We start from the raw sequence: 24,813 nt of genomic DNA on the forward strand, positions 1-24,813 counted from the left end.
TGCCGAGCCCAGGACACAACTTCATCCCCAAGGGCCAGGACAACCTCCCAAACGTGTGTGTTAGGCCTTAATTTGGGGAAGAGGAAATACTACTCACGACTTGTCTCGCCTGCCGAGCCGTCTTGGGGGGCTCGCCTGCCTCCGTCGGGGGGACAGTGATTTTCCCCGGCTTCTCGCTTGGGTTGGAGAGTGGGCACTTGCAGGTTTCAGGAGCTGGAGGAGATACAAGGAGTTACCACACTGCTTCCTAACAGCCCCAGCCTCGCACCTCCCTACAGCCCAGCATCTCAACCCCTGCCCATTCGTGATCCCGGGGTTTAGAAAGCCCTGAGCTGGAGGCCTCCTCCTGACACACAGATGTGCTTCTCTCATGCTGCACTGACAGGAAGCAGAGGTACCACTTCCCAGAGGATGACAGGATCACACTTGTACCCCTTTCCCCACGGCAGAGAGAGGAGCAGAGCCCAATGTCTCAGCCTCCTGGGGCTGTTCGGTTGCTCAGAAAATTCCCCTCTCGCGAAGGCAAAGTCCCATCCATGTTGCCCCAGAAGCCAGCTTGTTCCTTTTCTGACCCTCCCACCCCGCACGCATGCGCAGAGTGGGTCCAGCTGATCCAGGATCTCCATTACAGGTGCTGCCAAGTGAAGTCCCCAGGTGCTAACCACAACCAAGCCTGAATTCGGCATAATCCCTTGCCCCTGCGGGTCTCAGCATACACACAGGCTTTCTCTCTCAGTGATTCCACGAGCTCTGGAGGAGCAGGGACAAACAGGCATCCTGTCACCTTGGAAGTGACATGGTAGAAGGAAGAAGGGCTTATGAGTGTAGTTTATATAAAGCCAGCAGAGCACATGCTCCTTTGTTTGCTTTTGTGACTCCAGGTCAGAATTTTATGCCAAAGGGCTTTGCAACTTACAAAGCAAAGCAGAGATAAAACACGACTCTGAAACAGATTATACAGCAAGGTGACCCACTCATCCTGGCTTGCCTGAGACTTTCTTGGCTTTAAGTACTGAAAATCTCATTTCCTCAGAAACCCCTCAGTTTCAGGGAAACTGAGATGACTGGCCACTCTTACTATAAAGACAAAACAGAATAAGACAAAACTAGAGCCTTAGTATAAAATGACTAACATTTTAGATTGACTCGTAGAAGGAACTGCAGGCCAAGACTCTGCTTCAGCAACAACACCTAAATTGAGCTTAGCTCTAGTTTTTAAAGTAGTAAATGCAGAGAGACTTAAATTGTCCATGTCAAAAATTGAATGATATTTTTTTAACAGGGTGCCTACTAAGCAAGGTAACCTCAAGAAACTTTTGACCATCTCAGAAACACGGGGCACGTGGCAATAGAGAAAGAGAGAGGGAGGGAGGGAGAGAGAGGGCGAGAACGAGGAAAGAACTCTCTTACATTGCTCATTTGCCTCCCCTGCACCTACCTTCATTCTCATGTCCCTGGCATATTTCTCCAGCTCCTTCCTTATGTCAGCCCTCAACATCTTCGAGACATTGAGGACCAGCTGCTTCCACTCGATGGGCTGGAAGCTATGAGGCTCATGGGGGACATACAACCCAATCTTGACCTTCTTGACTGTGTGAAGATATTTCTTGTAGGAGTCTTCGAAGTCAAAGATGAGGTCACTCAGAGTCCGAAAAGTCAATGGCTTGTCCATCAGCTCAGCCCTCCGGCTCATGCCCAGTGAGCCATAGCGGCCATTGCAGTAAATCCCCAGCACAACATGGTGAAAGTAGTTTCCTGAGAAGTAGGTTTTAAAGCTGATGGGGAATCGCTCGATGGAAGGCTGTCCATTGGTTAAGTATCTTAGAGAATCTGAGTCAAGGAAGAGAAACGAGGCTTGAAGACACCAGAACTTGGACTCCCAGGAAAGGAAGGTAGCCCATACGGTCAGTGGGTCCACCCCTCTGCCTCTGAGCAGGCCCAGGCCTGCCCTTTCCAGGCCGATCCTCTTATAAAGGATTCACTGGATATCTTTGAGTACCCGCTACATGGTGCATACCAAACCAAATTAATATGGGACAAAAAGGGAAGACTTGTCATCTTCTTCAGTAAATAAATAAATGCAAACGAAACCATTAACAACGTACTTTATCCTCCCTTGGTGCTCTACAGGGGATGATAAGCTATTAAAAGTTGGTTTCTGCCATTGGAAGGATGTTCTCAGTCGTTAATTCTGGCTGGAGTATGTGGGACAGACCAGGAATTGAAGGCCTCTGCAATGGTGCTGGGAGAAATGACTACCAGAGCCCAGGCAAGGCAGTGGAGATGTAAGACACAGACCAGCTGACAGGATGGGAAGGGACAGAATGGTGTCAGAATGGGTCATATCTGCGCCTTGTCTGCTCCTCTCATTGGCCCCAGCATACCCATGCCGGTAGCCTTGGGTACCACAGAGAGCTGCCTGCAGCATCCGAACCTCAGGCTCCCTTCAGTCCCCAACCCAGCTGGTGTCACAGCTCAGCTCCCTCCACGTGTTGGCCCGTCTGGACTGAGCCACCCAGCCTCTTACCATTAACTCAGTTTGGGCCCAGCAACCCCACATGGTGCAGTTTCAAGTAACTACCCCCACTGACTCCACACGCTGCAACGACGGACAGGAGGCACCACATCCTCAAGTCCACCTCGAAGTTTCTGGACAGCCCTGGCGTGGTCGTGGAGACTCAAAGACCCAACTCCTCTGGAGAGGGATACTGGAAGTTCAAATACACCCTGCTGAAGACCGTTGGTGTCTCCAGACCTTTTCTAAGGGAAATAACAATCCAGGCTCTTAACGTGGTGGCCTGTGCACGGTGAGTGCTCAGTAAGTGGGTACCATTCTCCACTCTCTGAGAACTTGTCTTCACCATTTCTTGCCCCTGCTCCAATTTACCTTCCACACAGTGGCCAGAATGATCTATTGAAGCTAAAATTTGGTACATGTCACTCTTCTGCCTAAGTTTTCAGGGTCTCTCATCTTCTCCAGGACTTGGTCCAAATCCCTCAGCAAAGTCCTGCCATGATTCAGCCCCTGCTCATCATCCCTTTGTACCGTCTCATCTCCCCCACACTGTGGGCTCACACACTGACCTACTGATGACCCATGACTTTTTTTTTCTTTGCCTGCAGTGCAGCTTGCAGGATCTTAGTTCCCCACCCAGGAATTGAACCCACACCCTCAGCAGTGAAAGCGCAGAGTCCTAACCACTAGACCTCCAGGGAACTCCCGACCTGTGACATTTTTGAAGGATACACCCTGAGACCATGAAGAACCCAAAGATCTGTGCCCACTGCCCTCAGCACATACTCCCCCAGAATATGAAGTCAAATATAACTGAATATTTTAAATGACCTTTACATTACAAGGCCATGAGACCAAAGTGACCTATGAAACTTTCAAAAACAAGCTACTAAACCCACTGTATATGACCTCATGTCTCCATCGTAGTATAACTTCTTTTATGGCTTCACTCACACATCAGTCTTATATTGTGGGGGATTTAAACCTGGCAGAGATCTTTGGGGTCTCCTAAGAATCATGAGCGATAAGGATGCTATTGGGGGTTTCCCCAGTGGTGCAGTGGTTAAGAATCTGCCTGCCAATGCAGGGGACACGGGTTCAAGCCCCGGTCCCGGAAGATCCCACATGCCGCAGAGCAACTAAACCCGTGCGTCACAACTACTGAGCCTGTGTGTCACAACTACTGAAGCCCACGCGCCTAAAGCCCGTGCTCCGCAACAAGAGAAGCCACCACAACGAGAAGCCCGCGCACCACAACGAAGAGTAGCCCCTGCTCGCCGCAACTAGAGAAAGCCCGCGCACGGCAACGAAGACGCAACACAGCCAAAAATAATTAAATAAATTTATTTTTTTTAAAAGGATGTTATGGGGCTCACTCTGTTTACACAGGCTGCACTCTGACTGGAACAGCCTCACTTCCTGGGTGTGATACCTTCCCTGACCTTCCTCAGTGTGGGTTAAGTCTCCCACACCCCCTTCAAGAACTCCCACAGCACTTGGTGTTTATTCATCCCGCTTCGTGTGTGTGTGTGTATGCGCGAGCACATGTGTGCGTTTGTATCTTGTAATGGCAGGAATTGTGCTTTGCATCCTGGTATCCCCAGGCACCGCACAGGCCTGGCACACAGAAGTACCTGGTTAGTGCTTGCTGAAAGGATGAATCTTAGATTGTGAGGATACATTTCCTTACGTTTAAAAAGACTGTACTCGACAGAGAAAGACCAACACTGTATGATACCACTTACATGTAGAATCTAAAAAGATACAACAAACTAGTGAATATAACAAAAAGGAAGCAGACTCACAGATATAGAGAAGAAACTAGTGGTTATGAGTGGGGTGGAGGGGCGACATAGGGATGGGGGAGTGGGAGGTACAAACTGTTGGGTGTAAGACAGGCTCAAGGATGTATTGTACAACATGGGGAATATAGCCAATATTTTGTAATAACTGTAAATGGAAAGTAACCTTTAAGAATTATATTAAAATTTCTTTTAAAATAATTTTTTTAAAAAAATGTCTGCACTGGGTGTGGGGCTAATCCAGTGCCCTTAAAAGAAAGAAGACTTGTCCTCTACCCTCAATTAAATCACAGATGGCTCCTCTCTATAAAAATGGTTACCTGCTTTCTCTTCACTTTATCATGTGAGATAAACTGGCAGTAAGGGAGTGAAATCACATCCTTCTAAGTCCTCTTACATAAATTCTTACTTGCTTTCTGGGGCGAGTTCTCTGGGGCTGGAACAAGGGCATTCCTCAGTTAAGTCAGTGTAATGAACACTGGGTGAGTGTTTCCTGTGCCAGACAGACTGCTAGGTAGGGCTGCAGAGCCAAAGATGAAGACTCCCCGGAAGTCTGATAGGGAGACAGACTCAAAGTGCACACAATACCATCAGTATGGCAGTTTCTCAAGCAAACTAAACATAGAATTACCATATGACCCAGCAATTGTACTTCAGGTACTTCAGGTATATACCCAAGAGAACTGAAAGCAAAGACTCAAACAGATACTCGCACACCAATGTCCACAGCAGCATTATTCACAATTGCCAAAAGGTGGAAATAACCAAAGGGTCCATCAAGGGATGAATGGGTAAGCAATGTGTGGTATATACAGACAATGGAATATTATTGTCATAAAAAAGGAAGGAAATTCCGCAATATGCTACAACATGAATGAACCGCAAGGATATTACACTAAGTGAAATGAGCCAGTCACAAAAGGACAAATACTGTTATGATTCAACTTTATGAGGTCCCTGGAGTGGTCGAATCCATAGAAACAGAAAGTAGAATGGTGGTTGCCAGGGACTGGGGACCCTGTGTTTAATGGGTTTAGCATTTCAGTTGGGAGAGACGAAGTTTAGAGATGAATGGTGGTGATGGTTGCACAACTGCGTGAATGTCCTCAATGCCACTCAATTGTACACTTAAAAATAGTTAAAATGGTAAATTTGTGTTATGAATATTTTACAATTCTTAGAAACCCCACATTCGCAATATATGTGTCAAGTCATTATGCTGTACACCTTAAACTTACACGGTGCCCTAAATCAATTTTATCTCAAACTGAAAAAAAAAACCCATCCCAACGTGACGTGTGTTGTGAGAGAGGCATCCCTGCCACCTCAGGAAGAGCAGAGAAGAGCCCTCGGGACCAGAATGAGTCCCACAGGACAGGCAGAGTCAGCCAAGGGGAGAAGAGTGGGGAGGGGACTGCAGGGACCACCAGTCCCTCCTGTGACAAGTCACCAATCACTTGGATTTGCTCCATCATTACAGCAATCAGTAAAGCCTTGGGACCTGGAGCCTCTGTGAACGGAGAGGGAGGGGACTAAGAGGTATGGATGAGGGCTGGGAAGTAGCCTGAGCTTTTCTAGGGAAAAGGGAGCAGCAGTGCCCCAAGCTTGGGGAAGATCTGCCCAGTACCCAGCCTGCTGGGGCTATGCCTCCCCTGCCTCTAATTACACACCTGTTGTTGAACAAACCACAGCACTTCAGCACCATGATTAAGCCCCACCAGGGCCAGTGAGGCCCCCTAAAGAGCTGCCATGATTCAGAAAATAATTTGGAACCAAAAGTCTATCTCTCCAGCATGATCAAAAAAGCAAGATCAAAAGAAGTGGCCCTTCGCGAATGAATCCTGAACTCGGAGCTCACGTCAAACAAGAGAAAACAAGGACAAGCCCGTGGACACAGCTTCCAAGCAGCAGCCAAGCCAACCTGTTTCAGAGTTGTCAACACACCGCTTGTCCCCTAGGACCTGTGGAAGGGCCCATGGGAGGCCGACCGATGACCCAAGTCCATCCTTCACTGTGCCTGGGAGCAAAGCAGGCCACAGGGCTGCTGACACAGAGCAAAGACAAAGAGGCCATAACTTTTAGAATTCAGCTGTGTTTCTTGTCTGCAAGAGTCACATTTCCCTGAGTTCAGCTGTATTTCTCCACCCTCCCTCCACTTTTCTGAAATGACACACCGGTTAGAACAAAGGAGAACCCAGAGCACGCTACCCTCTGATTCGGACAGGCCCAAAGGCTGGCCACAGGTCCATCTCCCCAACCGCAAAGGTTTTATTGGTAACTCCGGTAACCTAAGCTAATTTCGGCTTGGACTGATATAATTGCTCGGGGACAAGACAACTGTGTACGGGACTGCCGTGTGAAGCAAGATGACCTCCATCCGGGGGCCCTGCGACCTCTGTCAGCACAGGATCTGACAGCAGCTGGTGCCCGTGGTGATGGTCTCCCTCACCCATCACCAGCAAATCCCCGACAATTGTTCACCCCATTAAACTTGCAGGAGGCTCTGCCCAACAGCTGTGCTGACTCCTGCCTCCAAAGGGTGGGGCCCGGAGCCATCTGCTGCCCCCGCCACCGCCCCCATCCTGCCCTCCTGCTGGGCTCCCAGATGCGGTCCATCTCCTTGGTGGGGAAACAGGGAGGAGGTATGACTGGAGGGCTGGGCAAAGGCCTCCACAAAGCTCAAGTTTCCATTTTTCAGACGTCAGCCTGGGCACCTGCGGACAGTCCTGTTTCAGATCCAGCCAGCCAGCGCTCTGCAGACTAGAGGGGCGGAAATTCTCCTCCCCACGAAGATGTCCAGGGGGCCGGCAGAACAGACCAGACCCAGCCTACTGTCCCCAGTCCGATTCTGAGTCACCAGTCCTCCCACTGACTTCTGTATCTGCTCTCTCTCCTGGTTTTCCTTCTACCTCTCTGGCCTCCAAGTCCTGTAAATTCTATCTCCTCGAGATCGCTTGAAACGGTCCCCTCAAATCGATTCCCATTGCCAAAACCATGGTTCAAGCATCACCACTGCCCTCATGTAGCAGCTCCAAACTGGCCTTGCAGATGCAGCCCCCGCTTCTCCGGCTGCCCTTCAATTGGCCCCAAGAACTACCTCTCTAAAGTGCACACCTCATCATGTCCTGTCTCTGCTCCAGAGATTTCGGCTGGGCTGCCCATTGCCTTTGGAAAAAGTTACTCTTCTCAGAATGGCATTCAAGGACCTACCTGTCCTAACCTGGGATCACCTCTCGAGCTCATGTCTTACTGTGTTCCCTTGGCCGGTTCACCCCAGCCGTCCGCCCCAGGACTGGGAGTTTCTTTGCTTTTCTACCAGATCATATTCTACTGCCACCACCACTAATAAGTCAGTGCCATCACAGTTATTCTGGACCATATTCCCCCTCAGGCTGAGGATCCAGGAGTCTGGTGCAAAACCGAGCAGAAAGTGTGGAGAGACCAGACCCTTGTTTCAGCTTTACATCCTGTAGGGTCAGGACATTACGCCATTGGTCTCCTCCACAATCCACTCACAGAACTTTCCCTGGAGATGGCTTTGGATAATCCCATTTTCCCTGGAGGGTCTTTCCTGTTGCAATGCCAGATTAATGCAAAAAATAAAGATACACACTCTCTCACTAGTCCCTTGAAGCTGTAATTCTCCTCGTGACTAATGCGTCTGGCCTGGGAGCTGGCCGTGATGCAGGCTTCAGCTCACAAGTTACACTGATGATGGTCCAAGCTCTGATTTGGTTCAACTCCAGATGGTGAAAGTTCGAGAGAAGCACCAGGAGGGCTTGACACTTTCCTCCAAGGAGACAACAGGCATCATCTCTGTGGATCTAGGATGTTAAAGGCACGAGCAAAAAAAAAAAAAAAAAAAAAAAGGCACAAGCAGCCCCACAGTGAAGCCATCATCTATGGAGTAAATTTAAGCTTACATCACTTAAAGGATACATGCCCAGGATGACAGCTTCAAGGCATTTGATAGGCAAGGACTCCCGAGTCATTTCTTTCGCTGTTTCCATTAACCTGTAGGGTAGAGCACAGCAAAGGATCTCAGACTTATTTAATTATGCAGTCGGTCTGTGTGCCAATCCACCAGGCATGCCCATCGCCACACTAGGCAGCGTGCAGGAGTACAGAGAGAAAGGGCAGAACTTGCCTCGGAGGAGGCTCGCAAAGCACATCCGCACCTGGTGGAACTAAATTCCTAAATTCTCCACTCCTCTCTGCAAGACGTAGTTCCGGGAGATTAGTCCTTTTACTCCACAGCACCCTCCCACTAACCCAGGACACGGGTGTCACCACGGAGCAAGTGAAAAAGGCCACATAAAACAAATTTCACAGGGCTGCCCCACCCCTGAGTTAGTCTCCACCACTGAGCTTAGCTCAGCCCCACCTCCAACCCGGCCCGGGGCACCCCTACCCCTTACAGACCAGAATATTTGAGCACTGGGATGGAGGAGAGAGAGTGGGAGAGAAAGATGACAGCTCTCAGATAGAAGCATGGTCACCTGGCCCACAGATCATGCACCACTTACCCACTCAGCGGTCTCATTTTCCTAATTTCAAAGAACTGGGTCCCTGTATGATTGTATCTGTGTGAAGTATGTAAAGGGAAAGTGACAGAAAACTCCAAAGGTCCCAGTAATCCAGCAGAGGGATTTCTCAAAGGGATGAGGAAGTGGGGGCTTTCCAGAAGGTGGCCTGTAGCCAGAAGATCGCCAACAGTATCTTCCTCCTCTCTGTCCTGCCCTAGAAATCTACTTTCTAACTTAGGCCCCAAAGCACCCTGGATCTATACAATAGCTATTTTCAATCTGCTCTGTATTTTGTTTAGTTGACTACATGTCTTAATTCACCTACTAGACTAAAAGCCCTTTGAGAGTTGGGACCATTTATCACCTTTGTGTCACCCATAAAGCCTGGCGCAAGCCCAACATATTCCATTCAGCAAATATTATTAAATAAATGAAGAATAAGTGAATGGATGGGTGGATAGAAGGAAAGAAGGAAGGAAGGATGGAATTGATAGAAGAGTGGACGCATGGATTAATGGAAAGCTGGTTGGGTGGCTGGACAGACAGAGAGGTAGGCTGACGGATGGGTGAAAGGAAGGATGGAAGGGTTACGGATGGAAGGTGGATAGATGGTAGTAGGGTTTCTCAAGAGCACGGACTCTGCAGCCCAGCCTACTGTGGAGACAGCACTTTCATTTCATGCCTGGACTGGTATCTGACATTGATGACTAGATCTGAGAAGATGACAGCACTAACCACAAACTGGGATTTAGCTGGTTGCCCACAAGGTCTCAGGGACTGGCAAGCCCGCACCAGGAGGGCTTCTGAAGGAGACTGGAGATTCTCAGATACCGGGCTCTCTGAGACTGGATCTTGATTTTTTTCTGAGCCTGAAGAAAAGTTGTTTTATACGTTTCTTTTTCCTGCCTCAAACAAAATCCTATAGAAAAAGTGCACATTGGGAAGGTGCTAATGAAGCATGAACCTGTAGCCCAGGCAGGAAGTATGAGATTAGATGTGTGCCCCTACAGTGGTATGGGCAGCTGCAGAAAAGTGGCAATGATCACCTCAATGCACTGCACACCCTCCCGACAAGGGTTGGGATTCCTCTCCGGGCAAAGACGTGCTCGGCCGCTAAGACACAAACATATGTAACGATCACCTGGAGAGTTCGTTATAAGCAGATTCTGGCCTCCATTCTTAAGAGATTCTGATTTCAGGCCATGGTCTTAGCCCCTGATGTCAGAGTCGCCCCACCTGGGACTGTCGAATTGGAAGTTCTAGGGTGAGGGCCAGGGGATGATTTTAACAAGCTCACCGTTTAGAAATTACCAGCATGAGCCATAAGAATAACCAATAACAATACAGGCTTGCCCAGATTTTTAAAAATACAATATACAAAACCCTAGAGATAAGAGAGAAAAATGAAGGGCTATGTAGCCTCACTGTGAAATGATTTTTCACTTTACCAAAGATTTCATTCAAATAGTGAGATTCCTTGTATATTTAAAGTAGCATGCAATTGGCAAAAGTTCTATTTATATGCCCAATTTTCCCTCTGTTCCTATATCTAGTTTATACATCGAGTGCATGGAGTGAGACAAACCTCTAATAAAATAATAAAAAACTACCTGACCATTCTTTCTCCGTTCCTTACAGTTATGGGCCCCTGAAAGTGAGCTGGGGAGGACAGCCTCCTGTAAACGCTGCCTGAAGAGAGAGACTTCACCCTCTGCTCCCTACACAGCAGGGCTCGGGGCTGGGGACTTCTCTTTCCAGAACCCAGTGCAAGGTCAGCACTCCAGTTGGCCAACGCTGTGAGGCTGTCAGAAGGGAAGGCAGGATTTGTCCTTTCCTGTCCCCAGCTGAGGACATCTGTGGTCAGGGCTGGCCCCAATCGGTCCCCATACCCTAGCACCAGGACAAAGCAGTAGGAAGGCCCAAGGAACTAAATAAAAGGCTGGTCAGGAGGTAGAGCAAAGAGGTGACTCCAATGGTCAGGTGACCTGGAACCTGATCCCAGTAGCATGGTGGTGCTTTCCCTTCTCCAGCCCTCTCTGCAGTCACTGAACCAGCTCAGTGAACATCACAGTGGGTCAGAAAACGCAGATCCTTCAGGACTGAGAATGGGCTGCAGCCTTTCCGGCGGAATGAGCCAATGATATGTAAAGCACATGCAAATCTGCCCCATCAGTGCATTCCCGGCGGCCAGGCTCGTCCTCTTTAATCTCCAGCCAGATGATCCTTGTGAAGACCATGTCCTAAATAGAAGGGGGGAGCCATGCTAATTTCTGTCACCTTCTGGAACGTTCTGTGAGGAGTCGATCACATCCAGGAAGGCTCAGCTTTTGGGGTCCAGGTTGACTCTGGCAGGAGTTTATGCTTCTGGGCCACATGGAACTCCCCACGTGTGGTCCCAGTTCGGCGATCAGCACCGGCATCAGCCTTCCGGGGGCTAGAACTGTCCGCCTGACCCCTGGAGGCTGGTGTTATCTTCTCTAATGTCGCTTCAGGATTCTACGAGGAAGATGCCATGCAGGGGAGTTCACAGTCCGTGAAGTGGGAACTGAGAGGCTAATCAAGTAATCTGCCCACCCAAACGAGCTGCAGTTCTCATCTGGTAGGACCCTTCCCTTCAGGGAAAACACAGAAGTCCACAGGAAAGCTTCTTGCCTATAGCACAGAGAGGGGAGGCCTCTTCCCAGGCACGTGGGACACGTGTGCAGTGCCCCGTGAAATCCTTTCTGCTAAGCTCTATGCCTTTAGGGAGGAAGGGCAGAGGTCAGCAGACCTCCTGAACAATGTGCTGGGGGCTAGGATGGCGGCAGCTGCCTCGGCAGGGAGTGCGATGCTGGCTTAGCTGAGATGCTCACGGACTCGCTTGGGCAAACGGCCTGTCCCACTCACATACACCTCCCTCTGTTGGCCCGGCTCCCGTCTGACTCCCATCCCTGATAAAGCAACAGCCGTGGCGAGGGGAACATCTGACCCTGCCCCTTGGTTCTTACAACGTAGCTCATATGGGCGCTCAGAACAGATGTACTCCTGACTGCGAACACTGGGGGAGAAAAGGGGCCACAGACTCGCTGGTCTGCACCCAGCCTGGACCCACAGGACTTCTCAGCTCTTCTTCAAACTCACATGAGGGGAGAGGGCCCCCAGCCCGGGGCCCCATTCATTCATGCAGAATGGACCAAGGGCACCAGCCGCCAAAGGCAACACCAGGTGGGCCTCTTGTAGATGATGAGTGGTCAGGATCAGGGCAAAAAGTGAAAGGAAAGAAAAGGAACAGAAGACTAGGAGGGGGGCTTCCCTGGCGGTCCAGTGGTTGAGAATCCGCCTTCCAGCGCAGGGGACTCGGGTTCGAGCCCTGGTCTGGGAACTGAGATCCCACATGCCACGGAGCAACTAAGCCTGCACGCCACAACTACTGAGCCCACGCGCCCTGGAGCCCGTGCACCACAACTAGAGAGGGAAAACCTGTGCGCCCAAACAAAGAGCACACGCTGCAATGAAAGATCCCGCACGCCTCAACGAAGACCCCGTGTGCCGCAACCAAGACCCGACGCAGCCATAAATAAATAAATAAACAGATATACTAAAAAAAAAAGACTAGGAACGAACAGGGAGAAAGATAGCTGGTACAGGAAGAGAGACGGAGGGAGCCAAGGATAACCAAGGAGGAGGAGGTGGAGAAAGAGTAGGTGGAAGGAAGAGGGGCGTGTGCTGCCCACTGCCGCTCCGCTGCCCTTTGCCGTCCCGGCCCACACCCTGCTTAAACGGAGAGGGTCTGATCATTGCAGTGACGTCCTCCAGTGTCACTTCTTCTGGACTCTCACATCAAGGCATCCCTCCGTGCCCAGCCTCGCCAACCTCAGACAGCATTTGCTGACCAGGTGGGGACAGAGCCGCCACCAGGCTTGCGATCATCACGCCTGTCCCCGGGCTGGGTCTGCTCAGACCCTGGTCGGAAGGATACTGTAGTGTCTTCATGTAGTTCTGGACTGCCTGGAGCCACTCTGGGATCGTCATCGACAGCCTGTAGTTGGGAACCTGGGGTACCGAAGGCTGCAGGGAAGTAGAGAGAGATCATTTTATCAAGGAGATGCAGAGCTACTCCTGAAGGCAGATGGCCACGCTGGCCTGGGCACCCGTTCAACCGGAGCCTCCTGGACAAGGTCTCCCCAGACCGGCCAGTCCTCTCTCTGCGTTCCCTTGGTACACACTCCGCCCTGGGTCGCAGCGGCTCTCTATGACCCTTTATGTGTTGTGGTATGAACACCGCCTGCCTCCCCATGGGAGCCTCAGCCCTTCTTGAGGCCAAGGACCACGTCCTATAGTGTACCCTCCTCCCCAGGCCTGGTCCAAGAGGGTTCAGAGGTGCTCCATCAATCCTCACACTTCTACTGCACGACTACACTTTTGCTGCACGGCTGGTGTCACCACTGTATGTGTCCACTCCAGGGCACCACTGAATACAAGATGAATGGCGCCCCGAAGGAATGCAACATGGCGCTACACAGGCCATTTCTCTTCAACAGCACCCCCTGCAATGCCCATCACATCCATTGCCTGAGTCCAGCCCCGAGTGCACTAGGAAAGATTCCCTTCTTGCCTTGAATCTTCCCAGCTAAGTGCGGCTCCTCTCACTCATGAGCCATTTTACCCTTTGACCCCACCCGGCTGCCCAGTCTGCCTGGGCATCTCCTAGACTGCCTCTTGGTCAACATTCACCAGCTGAGAGTATGAAGTTCTAACCCCCGCTGGGAAGGGAAGGGAGCAATGGCGGGCCAGGACTGAAAAGGGGGAGGTAAGTCCCTCTTCTCGGGAATTTAGAGCTGAGACACCACCCAGCTCTGAGCAACCCTGCCGACCAGGCCAAGAGCGAGAGGAAGCAGGGGCTTCCAATCCAGTCACTCCTGGGAAGCAAGGGAGCAGTTTCTGCTTTATTTCTTCTCTGTGTTACCCAGTCCCTTAACCTCGGCCTGTCTGATGGGTGCGGGGGAGGGGCGCTGGTGACAGAGACACTCAGCCCACGTGGGTCTGTAGCTCTGGCAGGAAGGAGGACTAAGCCTCTTAGGGAGGGGCAGAAGGGGCCGCAGGACAGATTAGTTCCACCCTCTAAGAAAACAGGGAAAAGGAGGCCCTGGGGACTTAGTACTTAGCTGATGGAAGGTGAAGCCACTGGTGAACAGACTGAAGGACAGCACTGGGCGGCCTGGCTGGGCACCAGCGCCAGACGCTGCCCACAGACGGTCCCCACTTCTGTCCCCAGCTCTGCAAGCTCAGGCCCCACAGACAAGCTGGAGGGCGAGTGGGTCCCCCGGGCCTGAAGCAGGAGGCTCTTCATACTTCTACACCTTCTGCTGCTTTTACTTAAAATAGAAGGGAACTAGTCACACATCCTATTTCACAGCCAAGGTGCAGAGTGTGTGTGTGTGTGTGTGTGTGTGTGTGTGTTCATGACTGCATGTGTGAAAGAGAGAGAATGTGAGACTGTGTGCACACACTCACACAGCTGTTCCGCAAACATTTTGTTTACAACATATCAACTCCAATCACATTCCTGTCTTGGAGAGTCATTTTTGGGAGCAAAATGTTCCCATCTGAACATCTGCTTATGCGGCCATTCCCACAACACCCCCGCCCAGCCCAGCGTCAAAATACAAAGCGCATCCTGGTGTTTCCGACATAGCAAACATGAGGACGCTCGTCCCTGCTTTGGGCAGTAACATCCACTGAGCTACCCACACCTGGAATTCTGCATAAGAATGCGCCAGAGCTTTCACAGAGAAGTAAGGAAGCAGGGGAGACGGAACAACCATTCCTTTCGCACCTCCAGTGTTCCCAGCTCTAGGCCAGGTACAAGAGGGAGGTGGCGAACGACACAGTTTATGAAGGCAGGAGCACACCTCTACCCTGGCATGCATGGGACAACGCCCCGGAGAATCACCAGCCACCTGAAGGATCCCCAGAGGGATGCCCCTTGGCCAAAGCCCTGAGGAAGCCGGAGTGACCTGGCTCTGGCTCAGCTTTGGGGGCCGACCACCAAGTTATTGCAACTCCCCCAAGCCCAGCAGAACCCACAAGAGCCAGATGATGGGGGGAGTCAGGCGGCAGCCGGTCCTCAGAATAGCAGCCCAGTGGCGCCCCAGGGCTTTTAAAAACAGCTGCCTGGTTACCTCAGCCCCGGGCTAAGAGTGAGTGCAGGAGCTGCAGTCACATTCCCCAAACCCCAGCTGGGGAGCCGGGCTGTGGTGGGAGAAAAGCCCAGACTGCTGAGGGGATGATGTCATCTGGCTACAGCCCACCCTGCCGTCTGGGACAGCTGGCGGGGGCTCAGGCTGGGGCTCAGGCTGGGGCAGCTCCCAACCAGCACCTCGGGCTGCCAAGGCCCTACAGGATGATGGACTATAAACCAGGCAGGCTCCTTGGGGTATAATTATGAGTCCTTGCTTTGTCACCTACTGCTGTGGACCCTGGGCAAGCTGCATGGCCTCTCTAAGCCTCCAGTTCCTTCCTGATAACATAGGAGAGGAGATCACCTACTTCAAACCTTCTGAGCTGGTTGTGAGGATTATGTGACCTAATGTATAAAGCGGGCAACTTGGGGCTTGGCACTCGGTGTTTTTTAAGTGCTAGCTGTGTTATCATTATTCATCAACAGTGTGTTTTCAGAGGTCTAGATGGGGGAGCCTGAATGGCCTCCACTTTTCAGTAACTGGAAAACAGAATCAGCGGGGCCTGAGCCCCCAGACACTCAACTCAGGGGCATCACCAAGATGCCTTCTCAGCCTGATGGAAGAGGACGAAAACATCCACTTCCCCTGTGGACATGTGGTGACCATGAGTTAGCATCCTTAATTCATGAAGAGTTCATACAAAGTGATAAGAAAGCTCTCTAGGCCTCAATGAAAAGAAAATGGCCCCAGAAAGTGGAAGCAACCCAAGTGTCCATCAACAGATAAATGGATAAAACAAAATGTAGCATATATACAATGGGGTATCATTCAGCCTTAAAAAGGAGGGACATTCTGACACATGCTATACGTGCCAGAACTTTGAAGACCTTATGCTAAGTGAAATAATCCAGTCACAAAAGGACAAATATTGGATGATTTCTCTTATGTGAGATTCCTATAGTAGTCAAGTTCATAGAGACAGAAAGTAGAAGGGTGGTTGCCAGGGGTTGAGAGGAGGGAGCAATGGGAACTCAGTGTTTAATGGGTACAAAGTTTTAGTCAGGGAAGAAGAAAAATTTCTGGAGGTGGAAGGTGGTGATGGTTGCACAGCAATGTGGATATATTTAATTCACAGAACTGTACACTTCAAATGGTTAAAATGGTAAATTATACGTTACCACAATTTTTTAAATGGCCATGAAAAGACAATTCACAAAAGAAGAAATGCAAATAGGGAATAAATATTTTTTTTAAATGTTCCAGCACACCAACAGTTTAAGAACTGCAAATTAAAGCCACTGCAAAATGTCATTTTTGTCCTCTCCAATTAGCAGAGATATTCTGAAATGTGGATACTCAGTGCTGGTGAGGATGCTCTCATACGGCATGATGGGAAAATTAATTGGTACAACCTTTTATGAAAAGACCAGGGCACACTCCTTTTTTTTCTCCTCCTCCCTGACTGGGGTCCTGAGAGTCTCTCCTGTTATTTTCCTGCCCCGTTTCAGCCGAGACTCCAACCTAGAATTCCCCTGGCCCTGGCCCTCTAGATTCCCTCCTGCCACCTGCATCCAGCCATCTCAAACCACAGCCCAGCTGATGATGGCAGAATCTAGGGGGCACACATCAAAACCACCCTCTCCACACAGGCACTGTGCCTACAGTTAGGGGGTGGGGTCCCTGAGGGTAGGGAATAGGGGGGGAAGGAGGGGAGTGGACAGGAATACGGTTGTTCAAGAAGAAAAATGAAACAAACCACGGGCAAGCTTTTGTGGACAGGCTCTTTCACTCCATTCTTGCCAAATGCAATGCCCTGTCAGAAGAATGCAAGAAGGGATGTGGAAGGACACGAGTGTGTATCATCACCATGCATCACCGTGTGGAAAGAAGGGAGAAGCCAGGAAAGGAGCCAGGGAGGCATCGAGAGCCCCAGGCACCAGGAGTCTTTAACAAGGAAGTACAAGGAGAAAGCGAAGCCTTTTGCCGTCCCTGCTCTGAATATGTATTATATACACTGTGCAGGGGCCAGGCAGAAATTTCTCTGGCAACCTTGGGTGGGGGGCGAGCATGGAACATCACTCTTGGGCCAAGGATGGGCCCCAGGCCCCTGCATCAGGAGCAGCCAGGAATCTGTTGATAGTGACCTGGTCCAGCGGTCACAACCTTGGGCTGAGCAGGAAGGTCAGACATATGGATGGTTTTGAACGCAGGACAGGGGAGAAAGTGCACTGCCTGTGTAAGCCAGCAGGGGGCAGGAGTGGAGCCCTGACCACAGCAAAGTCTGGCCCCAAAGCCCTCACTCTTCTTCACTCACGCAAAGCTGAGTCCTCTAAATGTGAATTATTTCCCAATTTGGGATCAGCGTGAAAATGAGCCACAAAAACGTGGTGTCTGCAAGAAACGGCCTGGTGTTTCCTGCTCAATCCATCTGGCTGTCTGCCCCAGGAGAGTCGGGCTCCAGCCAGTCGAGAAGCAGGAGGTGCTGTTTCCTAGTCGGCCCAGCTGTTTTTTCTGGGCCAGCCATCCTCTCTGCCCCTCCCTTCCCAACCTCTACTATCCTCCAACTGACCCGTGCTGCTTTCTTGCACTATCCCTGAAAAACCCTGGCTTTCACCTAGTCAACTGTTAACTTCAGACTCAGTAACCACCAGGGGAGAAGGCTGCAGTCACAAATTTAGGATTGCAGGGCAGGTGACACCTGTCCCGCTTTCCCCAGTGGGGGCACCTGGATCTTTGGGCAGAAATTACCACGGCTGCTAACAAAATGTCCTGTGGTCAAAGAAAGTGTCATTCAGTCCTCCTCTTAGGCCTCTGACACCTTCCCCTGGCCACGTCTTTTGCTTCTCAGTCCACAATTCAATTGCCAAAAAAGGTTCACCTCCCTGAAACACTCCAACCCTTCCACCACCACTTCACCACCCCCCTTCTGTACAAATTCCTCAGCAAGACACTGATCTGATTAAAGGAGAAAAGGACTTGGCCCCAGAGGAAAAAAGTCTGCTGAGCTGAGTGCAGGAATAGCCCTCAAATCAGAGAGGAGTGGCTCCTGGAAACAGGAACTTCCAAAGCTGTCCCCATCCCAGGGCCTGCATAGGGGTCATGGTTTGGGGAATGCCAGGACCAGGGAGAGAGGGGATGCTGTGACGGGCGTTGAGGATGGAGAACCAAGCATTACGATGCAGTGTAAGAGAGAAATGTGAAGCTCTTTATTTAGGTTCAAAAAGCCAATGCCCATGTACAGCCCGGGGATGCCCTGGCTTGGCAGTTTTCATGTGACCTTCCAGTTACTATGAAAGTACAATATGATATGGCCGCTATATTAAAAAAAAAAAAAAAGAAAGAAAGCTCATTTTTCAAGAACCCACACTTCGGCCACAATAACGGACGTATCAAGTACGAGTCTCAGGAAGCAGTAATGTATGTTCTAAGCTGCCCAGACAACATTTAGAACATGGTGTTTCTTACTGTGCTCATGTTTTCGGGGACTGACTGATGACAAACTAGCAACTGTCCTAGAAAGAGGAGGAGGAAAATGAGCTGATCTGGGAACTATGACACGTAAGAAAAGGTGAAAGGAACTACCTGTGGACAAAGAGGATTAAAGGAAGATGCAGAATAATCCAGAGCACGTGTCACACAGATGACCAGAACCTGAAGACTAATGGGTCACAACACCACGGGATTTGAGAGGTGGAAAGAGCTTCACATGAAATCTGATCTACTCACATTTTATAGGTCAGAAAACTAAGGCCGGAGATTTTCAGTGAGTGACCTAGGCCACAAAGCTAGAGGTAGCACAACCAGAATTCAGTCCCTTGATTTTTTCACTCCAGGTCCTTTCCTGACTCCAAGAGAACCATCTCGTAACATTCGAGGGAGCTGTGAGTAGCACAGGAAGTCGACGTGTGCCGCCCTTTGGTTCTTGAGCACAAGAATCAGTGGTGACATGTGACCGAGGAGGAGCTCTGTTCAGTTTCAGAGAAGAGTTTCCCAGTGACCCAATCTGGCCAGGCCTAGGAGCTGCCCTGTGAGGCGACAAGGCCCCCATTCCCAGGAGGCCTTCAGAAAGAGGAAAGGATTCTGCTGAGAGGTACAGGATTGGTCTCTACCAACCCTGACATTGTCTGATTTTCCCACAAATAGGGGGTCCCCACCCACAATGTTGGGAGAAAGATGAAGCCACAATTAGAAGTCACAATCAGGTGCTAAGGGTGCTAAATGAAAAAGGCTCACTTAAGTGAGGACAGACTCCGAAGTCAGAACTGCACTCCAGTATCAGGGTTGTTCTCAGGCTCTGAGTCCTCAAGGAGGACTCAGCAAGGGTCATTATAGCTGACATAAAAGCAGGCAAGATTCTCGCTGGGCATAATGAAGATCTCATTGACCAGCAGGGTAATAAAACACCGTAACCAACTACAGCAGGAAGCTTACAGGCTCTGTCATTTTTCCCAAGGGCACACACAGCTTTCTGGCCTGCAGGCTCAGATGCTCAGGTCACCAGATGCTCCAGGTTGGGGGCTTGACCAGATGGCCTTCCAGGTCTCAGGTCTGGCATTCCTAGACCTGTCCAGGAATCTTCTTGGCCATACCAGTGTCCCCAGGATGGATGGGAAACCATCCGCCATGCTACAACCCCCAGGCTCTGCGGCGTTTCTCCTCCAGTTTGCATTTTCGTGCTTCGTACAGCGACCGCTGCACATCTTCCTCCATCTTACTAACATTATCTTTGGCCACCAAACCCAATTGGCTCACTGGCTTCTCTCCAAGGTAGAAAGAGTTTCACTCCTGAGCCTCTTTCTCTATCCAGTGAGATTCATTCATCATGTGTACTGGAAAGTCCCTTTTAAGCCACAGTTAAAACTCTTTTTTGTCAGAGCTCAGATAAGCTGGGAAAAGAGAGAGCTGACTGTTTTGCAAGTTTCAGAGGTGAAAGTCACTGTCATAAAAAAAAAAAAATTGGCAAAAAGTCTAGGAATGATTCACGCTGAGAAGTCTGACTGGTTGATTGTAAATTCATTCATAGCCTAATAAATCATTTGCGAAGCGGGGACAGAGGAGGACCAAGAGACTCCAAAGAGGATAAGCGGGGTGGGATCCCTAGGGGGCCTATGCATGCTTGGCATCACTGGTGCTACTTGGTGGCTACAGTCTTCGTTGAAGCAGGATGTACACGGAGCTAAGTAAATGATAGAGTTTGGCTCCAGATTCAAAGAAACCTTGGCACAAGCCGACCACACAGTCCCAGGACAGCAAGCCCCTTTTCTCTCCCTCTCCCATTTCTAAGACGTCCAAGACAAACATCTCAATTAAGCAAAGGGGGTGGAGGCTGCTGCGAAAAATGAGGAGGGGAAGGGAGTCTGCAGCAGGACCAGGAAAATGGAAATTGCTACGTATAGGCAAAATGGTCCCATCACTGCCCACGCCTCCCCCTTCCTTCGGAGCCACTAACCTTTGCTAAGAAGGTGGCGTTCCTGATGGCGCCCACCATTTCTCCCCCCTTGGGGTGCACTTTGGCCACGTGCATCCACATGCGCTCCCAGGTGTGGCTGTCGATGGGGAAGCCGCTCTTGTTAACGTGAAACAGCACCCCGCCGTCTTTGTCCTCCTCCTCAGAGCCCCCGCTAGTAGCGAGGCTCACGGGCCGCGCGTGGCTGCTCCGGGACCGGGTGCCTTTGGCGCCTTTGGGGTGGGGGCAGCGGTGAGTGTCGGCCGCCGAGCCGGTCATGGTGGGGCAGGGGCGGGGAGGGCGGCGAGGGGCGTGTGCGCGCGGGCGCGGCACGGGGATCAGCGCCCCGCGGGGGCGGCCTTCTCCATGCTTCTGGCTGCCGCAGGACGCGCGAAGGGGCAGCGGCGGCTGGAACTCCGCTTACGGGCCGTGCCTGAAATCAGTGAGACCCAGCACATACCACGGGTAAGTAGACACCCGGAGGAACCAAGGAGGGGGCCGTGGCCAAGACGGGGGTGTGGGGGCTTCGACGTGTCCCCACTTCCCTGTCCGCTCCCCCCGCGAGCGGACAGGACGCCCCCCCACCCACCAGGGAATTGCACACGAGCTTCCAGCCCTGCCATTACCTAGAAAGGCGACTTGAATTTTGCCACAAAGCTTCACACCCACCTAAACCGCGGAAGGGAAAGACAAGGAGCGTGGAGGCTGCGGAGTGGACGGGGTAGGGAGAAGAAAGACAGCTCGTGCAGCGGGATGGAACAGGAGGTCCCCGCAAGGCTCCACACGTCCCTTGGTCGCCAGATGTGGCCGAGCGCCGAGCCGAGCCAGAACGTGCCGGCACGTGAGCGCCCGGGGCTGCCGCGAGAGACCAGCGACAGCCTCGGCTTGCAAAAGCGGCCGCGTTTCTTCCAAGAAGCCCTCCCGAAGCTGGGCGGACGAGGGGCGGCCCCGGCCCCCAGGCTCCAGTGGCAGTGGCTCCACCCGCCCCCTTCCCTGAGTTCCAGCGCCAGGCACCCCAGGGAAATGGCTGCAGGCGGGGCGCGGGAAGGGCGCACCGCAGCTCACGGACCCTACCTCTGGACGGTCGGCCTCATGGCTGCACGGCTTCCCCGGGTGGCGGGGGTGGCGGGAGCTGCTGGGGCCGCTGCGGCCGTCGCCTCATTCCATGTCCCATCCTCTAATGTTATTCTGTGACATATAAGCGAGTCACCCGGCCAGCCGCCGATGTTCCGACTGCGTCCATTGGCCACCGCAACAAAGAGGGGCGGGTCCCGGGCGCGGGACTCTACAACCCGGAGCTCCGCGACGCTCTGATTGGCTCCCGGGGTTCCCGGGCGGGAGGGGTGAAGAGTAGGGGGAGCTGGGCCGCAGCGCGAAATCCGATCGCTGTCTTGTCCTGCGAGCCCCGCGGGGCTGGAGCGTTTGTCCCTGGGACTTAAGACAGAGTTTCCCCAGGGGTCGCGGCACTACGGGGGAAGCAACTATGGGAAGCAGAGGAGAATTAAAGCCACCCAAGAAGTGACCCTGAGGTAGAGGAGGGCTTGTCATAGGACAGCATTCCCTGAAGAAGGCTGGGCACACAGTCACCTGCCGCTACCAGGCAGTGATGGATGGTTCAGGCAGGCATGTAAACGTGACGGCACAATATTAACTCTTTTTTTTTTAATCCTACATTACAAATTCCCCAAAACTAAGAAGGGGACACAGCCATATATCCTCTGACATTAGTCATGATTAATAAAGTCCCTTTAAACTAAGCTGATATGCGACACTAAAGCCGGGGTGGTCAGCCAGGTCCCCACTGTTCTGTCACAGCTACTGAGTTATGAGAGGGTGAAGAGATGCTTCAGAGCCACTGTGAAGTGGAGACCCTCCCACACTCTCCAGGGAAACACCTTTTCCTTAAAGGCATCTTCTTCTTCTTTTTTTTTTCTTAAAAGAAGAGCAAGGTGAGGAGGAGCACCAGACTACTGACCTGAGGTCTGGCCCTAAGTCCAGGTTTATCACTTGGCAAAGCTGTGTGATCCAGGACAAGCCATTTGCCTGTTCTGGGCCGTAGCTGCTTTATGAAAAGAGGAGAGCAGACCCTTCACTCTCCAAGGCCTGTTCTGGCTCTAAGATTCTGTGATCTTCTGACTTCCTCCTTTACGGACACTTGGGAACCTGGCCATAATATGCTTTCTCTTTAAACTCCAGGCCAGCCCGCCAGCTTTGAGGGGAGTGAAGCAGCTGTGACAGCAATGCTAAGTTAACCTCGAATTAAGAATGCAGTCATCAGGGCTTCCCTGGTGGCGCAGTGGTTGAGAGTCCGCCTGCCGATGCAGGGGACACAGGTTCGTGCCCCGGTCCGGGAAGATCCCACATGCCGCGGAGCAGCTGGGCCCGTGAGCCATGGCCGCTGAGCCTGCGCGTCCGGAGCCTGTGCTCCGCAACAGGAGAGGCCGCAACGGTGAGAGGCCCGCGTACCGCAAAAAAAAAAAAAAGAATGCGGTCATCAAAGACCACTGATGACAGATCTCTATCTGGATGCTTAACCCTGGAACTTCTCTTTCAGAGGAGGGCGTGGTGAGAGGTGAGCGTTGGAGGGTAGCTGAGAGCCAGGTGTTGGGTGAGGAGACCTGGATTCTGGACCAGTCCTGCACAGCTACAGACAGAGCCCATGCCCAGGACTTTATAGATTCCATAAGGAGACTAACTTAGGTCTGGATAGACAGAGGAAATGGCCCTAAGAATAATATTCAGGAAATTATCTGAATAATTCAAGTGGAACAAGCACACTTGAAGAAAACATTAGGGAATTGAAAGAGAATTATCCTCTCAATATATAATTGCCTCAGTTTTCATTTCCTGATTAGGAGAAAACATGCCTCAGAGGGTGAGCTGTTTTCTCATCTCGAACATTCTTCCTCCCTTCTTTTCTCACTCATCTCTCGAATCTGTCCCCTTCTTGCTTCCCCAGGGGTTTCAAGTCCCAGGTGACTAGGATTTCAGGATGCAGAACTCTATACAGAGGATGAGTATATGGCCTAACCACCCCTCAGGAGAAAACTGAGTTCTCAAAGCTCAAGTGATCAGACCAGTTGGTGAACATCGAAGAATGTCTGGCATGTTTCACTGTCCTTGGCATCGATTCCCAGTGTCCCGACTCAGGCCAAATCCAAACAACTACAATGTCCCTGTCAAACCAGGGCCTGGTTCCTGCTTTACCTGAATCAAAATCCTAGGGACCAGAGAGGATTATCGGTTCATCTTCCTGCCCCAGGCACCTCAGGACTCCTTGACAGTTGAGGGCAACGCTTTTGTTTTTCATCTCCAGTATTCCAACTGTCTGTTCTCTTTTCCCTAGGAGCTGGGGTGCAGTGGGGAGGCAAGTGAAATGGTCCATGAAGAGAGTTGTGAGATTTGGCTAATTTTCCAAAGAGGTGGTAAGAAGCCTTGTGAAGTGAGCTGCAGTGTCGCATTGAAAGGACTGGAAAGGAGAAGGGCCCTTTTGTTCAGAATTCTTTTGCATTTGAGAATTGTGCTAATTGTGTGGACCAGCCAACTCTGTTCTTCATTTCTTTGTGTATTTTGTGTTACATGACACTCAAGTGAACACAGGCCAGACAGATTATGGGTTTTGGGGTTTTGTTGTTGTTGTTTTCTGCTTGTTTTTAATTTTTTTAATTGAACTATAGCTGATTTACAGTGTTGTATTAGTTTCAGGTGTACAGCAAAGTGATTCAGTTATATATATATATACATATTCTTTTATATATACAAATATATATATATGTTCTTTTTCAGATTCTTTTCCCTTATAGATCGTTACAAAATATTGAGTATAGGTCCTTGTTGGCTACCTATTTTATATAGAGTGGTGTGTATATCTTAATCCCAAACTCCTAATTTATCCCCCCACCCTTTCCCTTTGGTAACCATAGCTCAGATGGTTAGTGAGAATGACATAGCACACAGTGGGGCAGGGCCTACTTGCAACTTGAACAGGGACACACAATGACTAGCTGCCCAACCTCTGAGAGCATGGTCATGTCCATTCACTGGCATAACAACTGGCATAGCAGAGACATGTAGTGGGAAGGTTTGGAACAAGAAAAAGTGGGTTCAGATGGTATCTTATGATTCAAGTGCCAGTCGCTGGGGTCTCAAAGATAAATAACACGAAATCCTAACCCGATGATCATATTTCTAGGTCTACCACCTGTTGATGTTAATAGCCTATTGATGGATGTATCAGACGCACCTTATGAGCCTAATCGCACCGGCAAGACCTTGCCTTCCTCCTGCCTCCGCAGCTCCCTGCACAGCCGACCAAATCTGTGTAGTTCAGCCACCTAGGACTGATAGTCACTGGCCCAGTCAG

The 24,813-nt window shown here is 50.9% G+C and overlaps 1 protein-coding gene across 1 annotated transcript in view; it reads right to left on the bottom strand.

Moving 5' to 3' along the window:
* Positions 1-21,622, bottom strand: part of VASH2 (vasohibin 2) — a 37,006-nt gene extending 15,384 nt beyond the window's left edge. The window contains exons 1-7 of the mRNA XM_024750952.1: positions 21,525-21,622; positions 20,454-20,883; positions 12,802-12,890; positions 8,844-8,900; positions 8,257-8,331; positions 1,439-1,820; positions 98-213 (exon numbers count right to left, since the gene is read on the bottom strand). Of these exons, the coding sequence (XP_024606720.1) occupies positions 98-213; positions 1,439-1,820; positions 8,257-8,331; positions 8,844-8,900; positions 12,802-12,890; positions 20,454-20,729 (995 nt within the window). The 5' untranslated portion in view covers positions 20,730-20,883; positions 21,525-21,622. The remainder of the gene's footprint in view (positions 1-97; positions 214-1,438; positions 1,821-8,256; positions 8,332-8,843; positions 8,901-12,801; positions 12,891-20,453; positions 20,884-21,524) is intronic.
* Between the last annotated feature and the right edge of the window lie 3,191 nt (positions 21,623-24,813).

The sequence above is a fragment of the Neophocaena asiaeorientalis genome, unplaced genomic scaffold, assembly GCF_003031525.2.
Source record: "Neophocaena asiaeorientalis asiaeorientalis breed wild unplaced genomic scaffold, Neophocaena_asiaeorientalis_V1.1 scaffold67, whole genome shotgun sequence".
NCBI classification, from domain to species: Eukaryota; Metazoa; Chordata; class Mammalia; order Artiodactyla; family Phocoenidae; genus Neophocaena; species Neophocaena asiaeorientalis.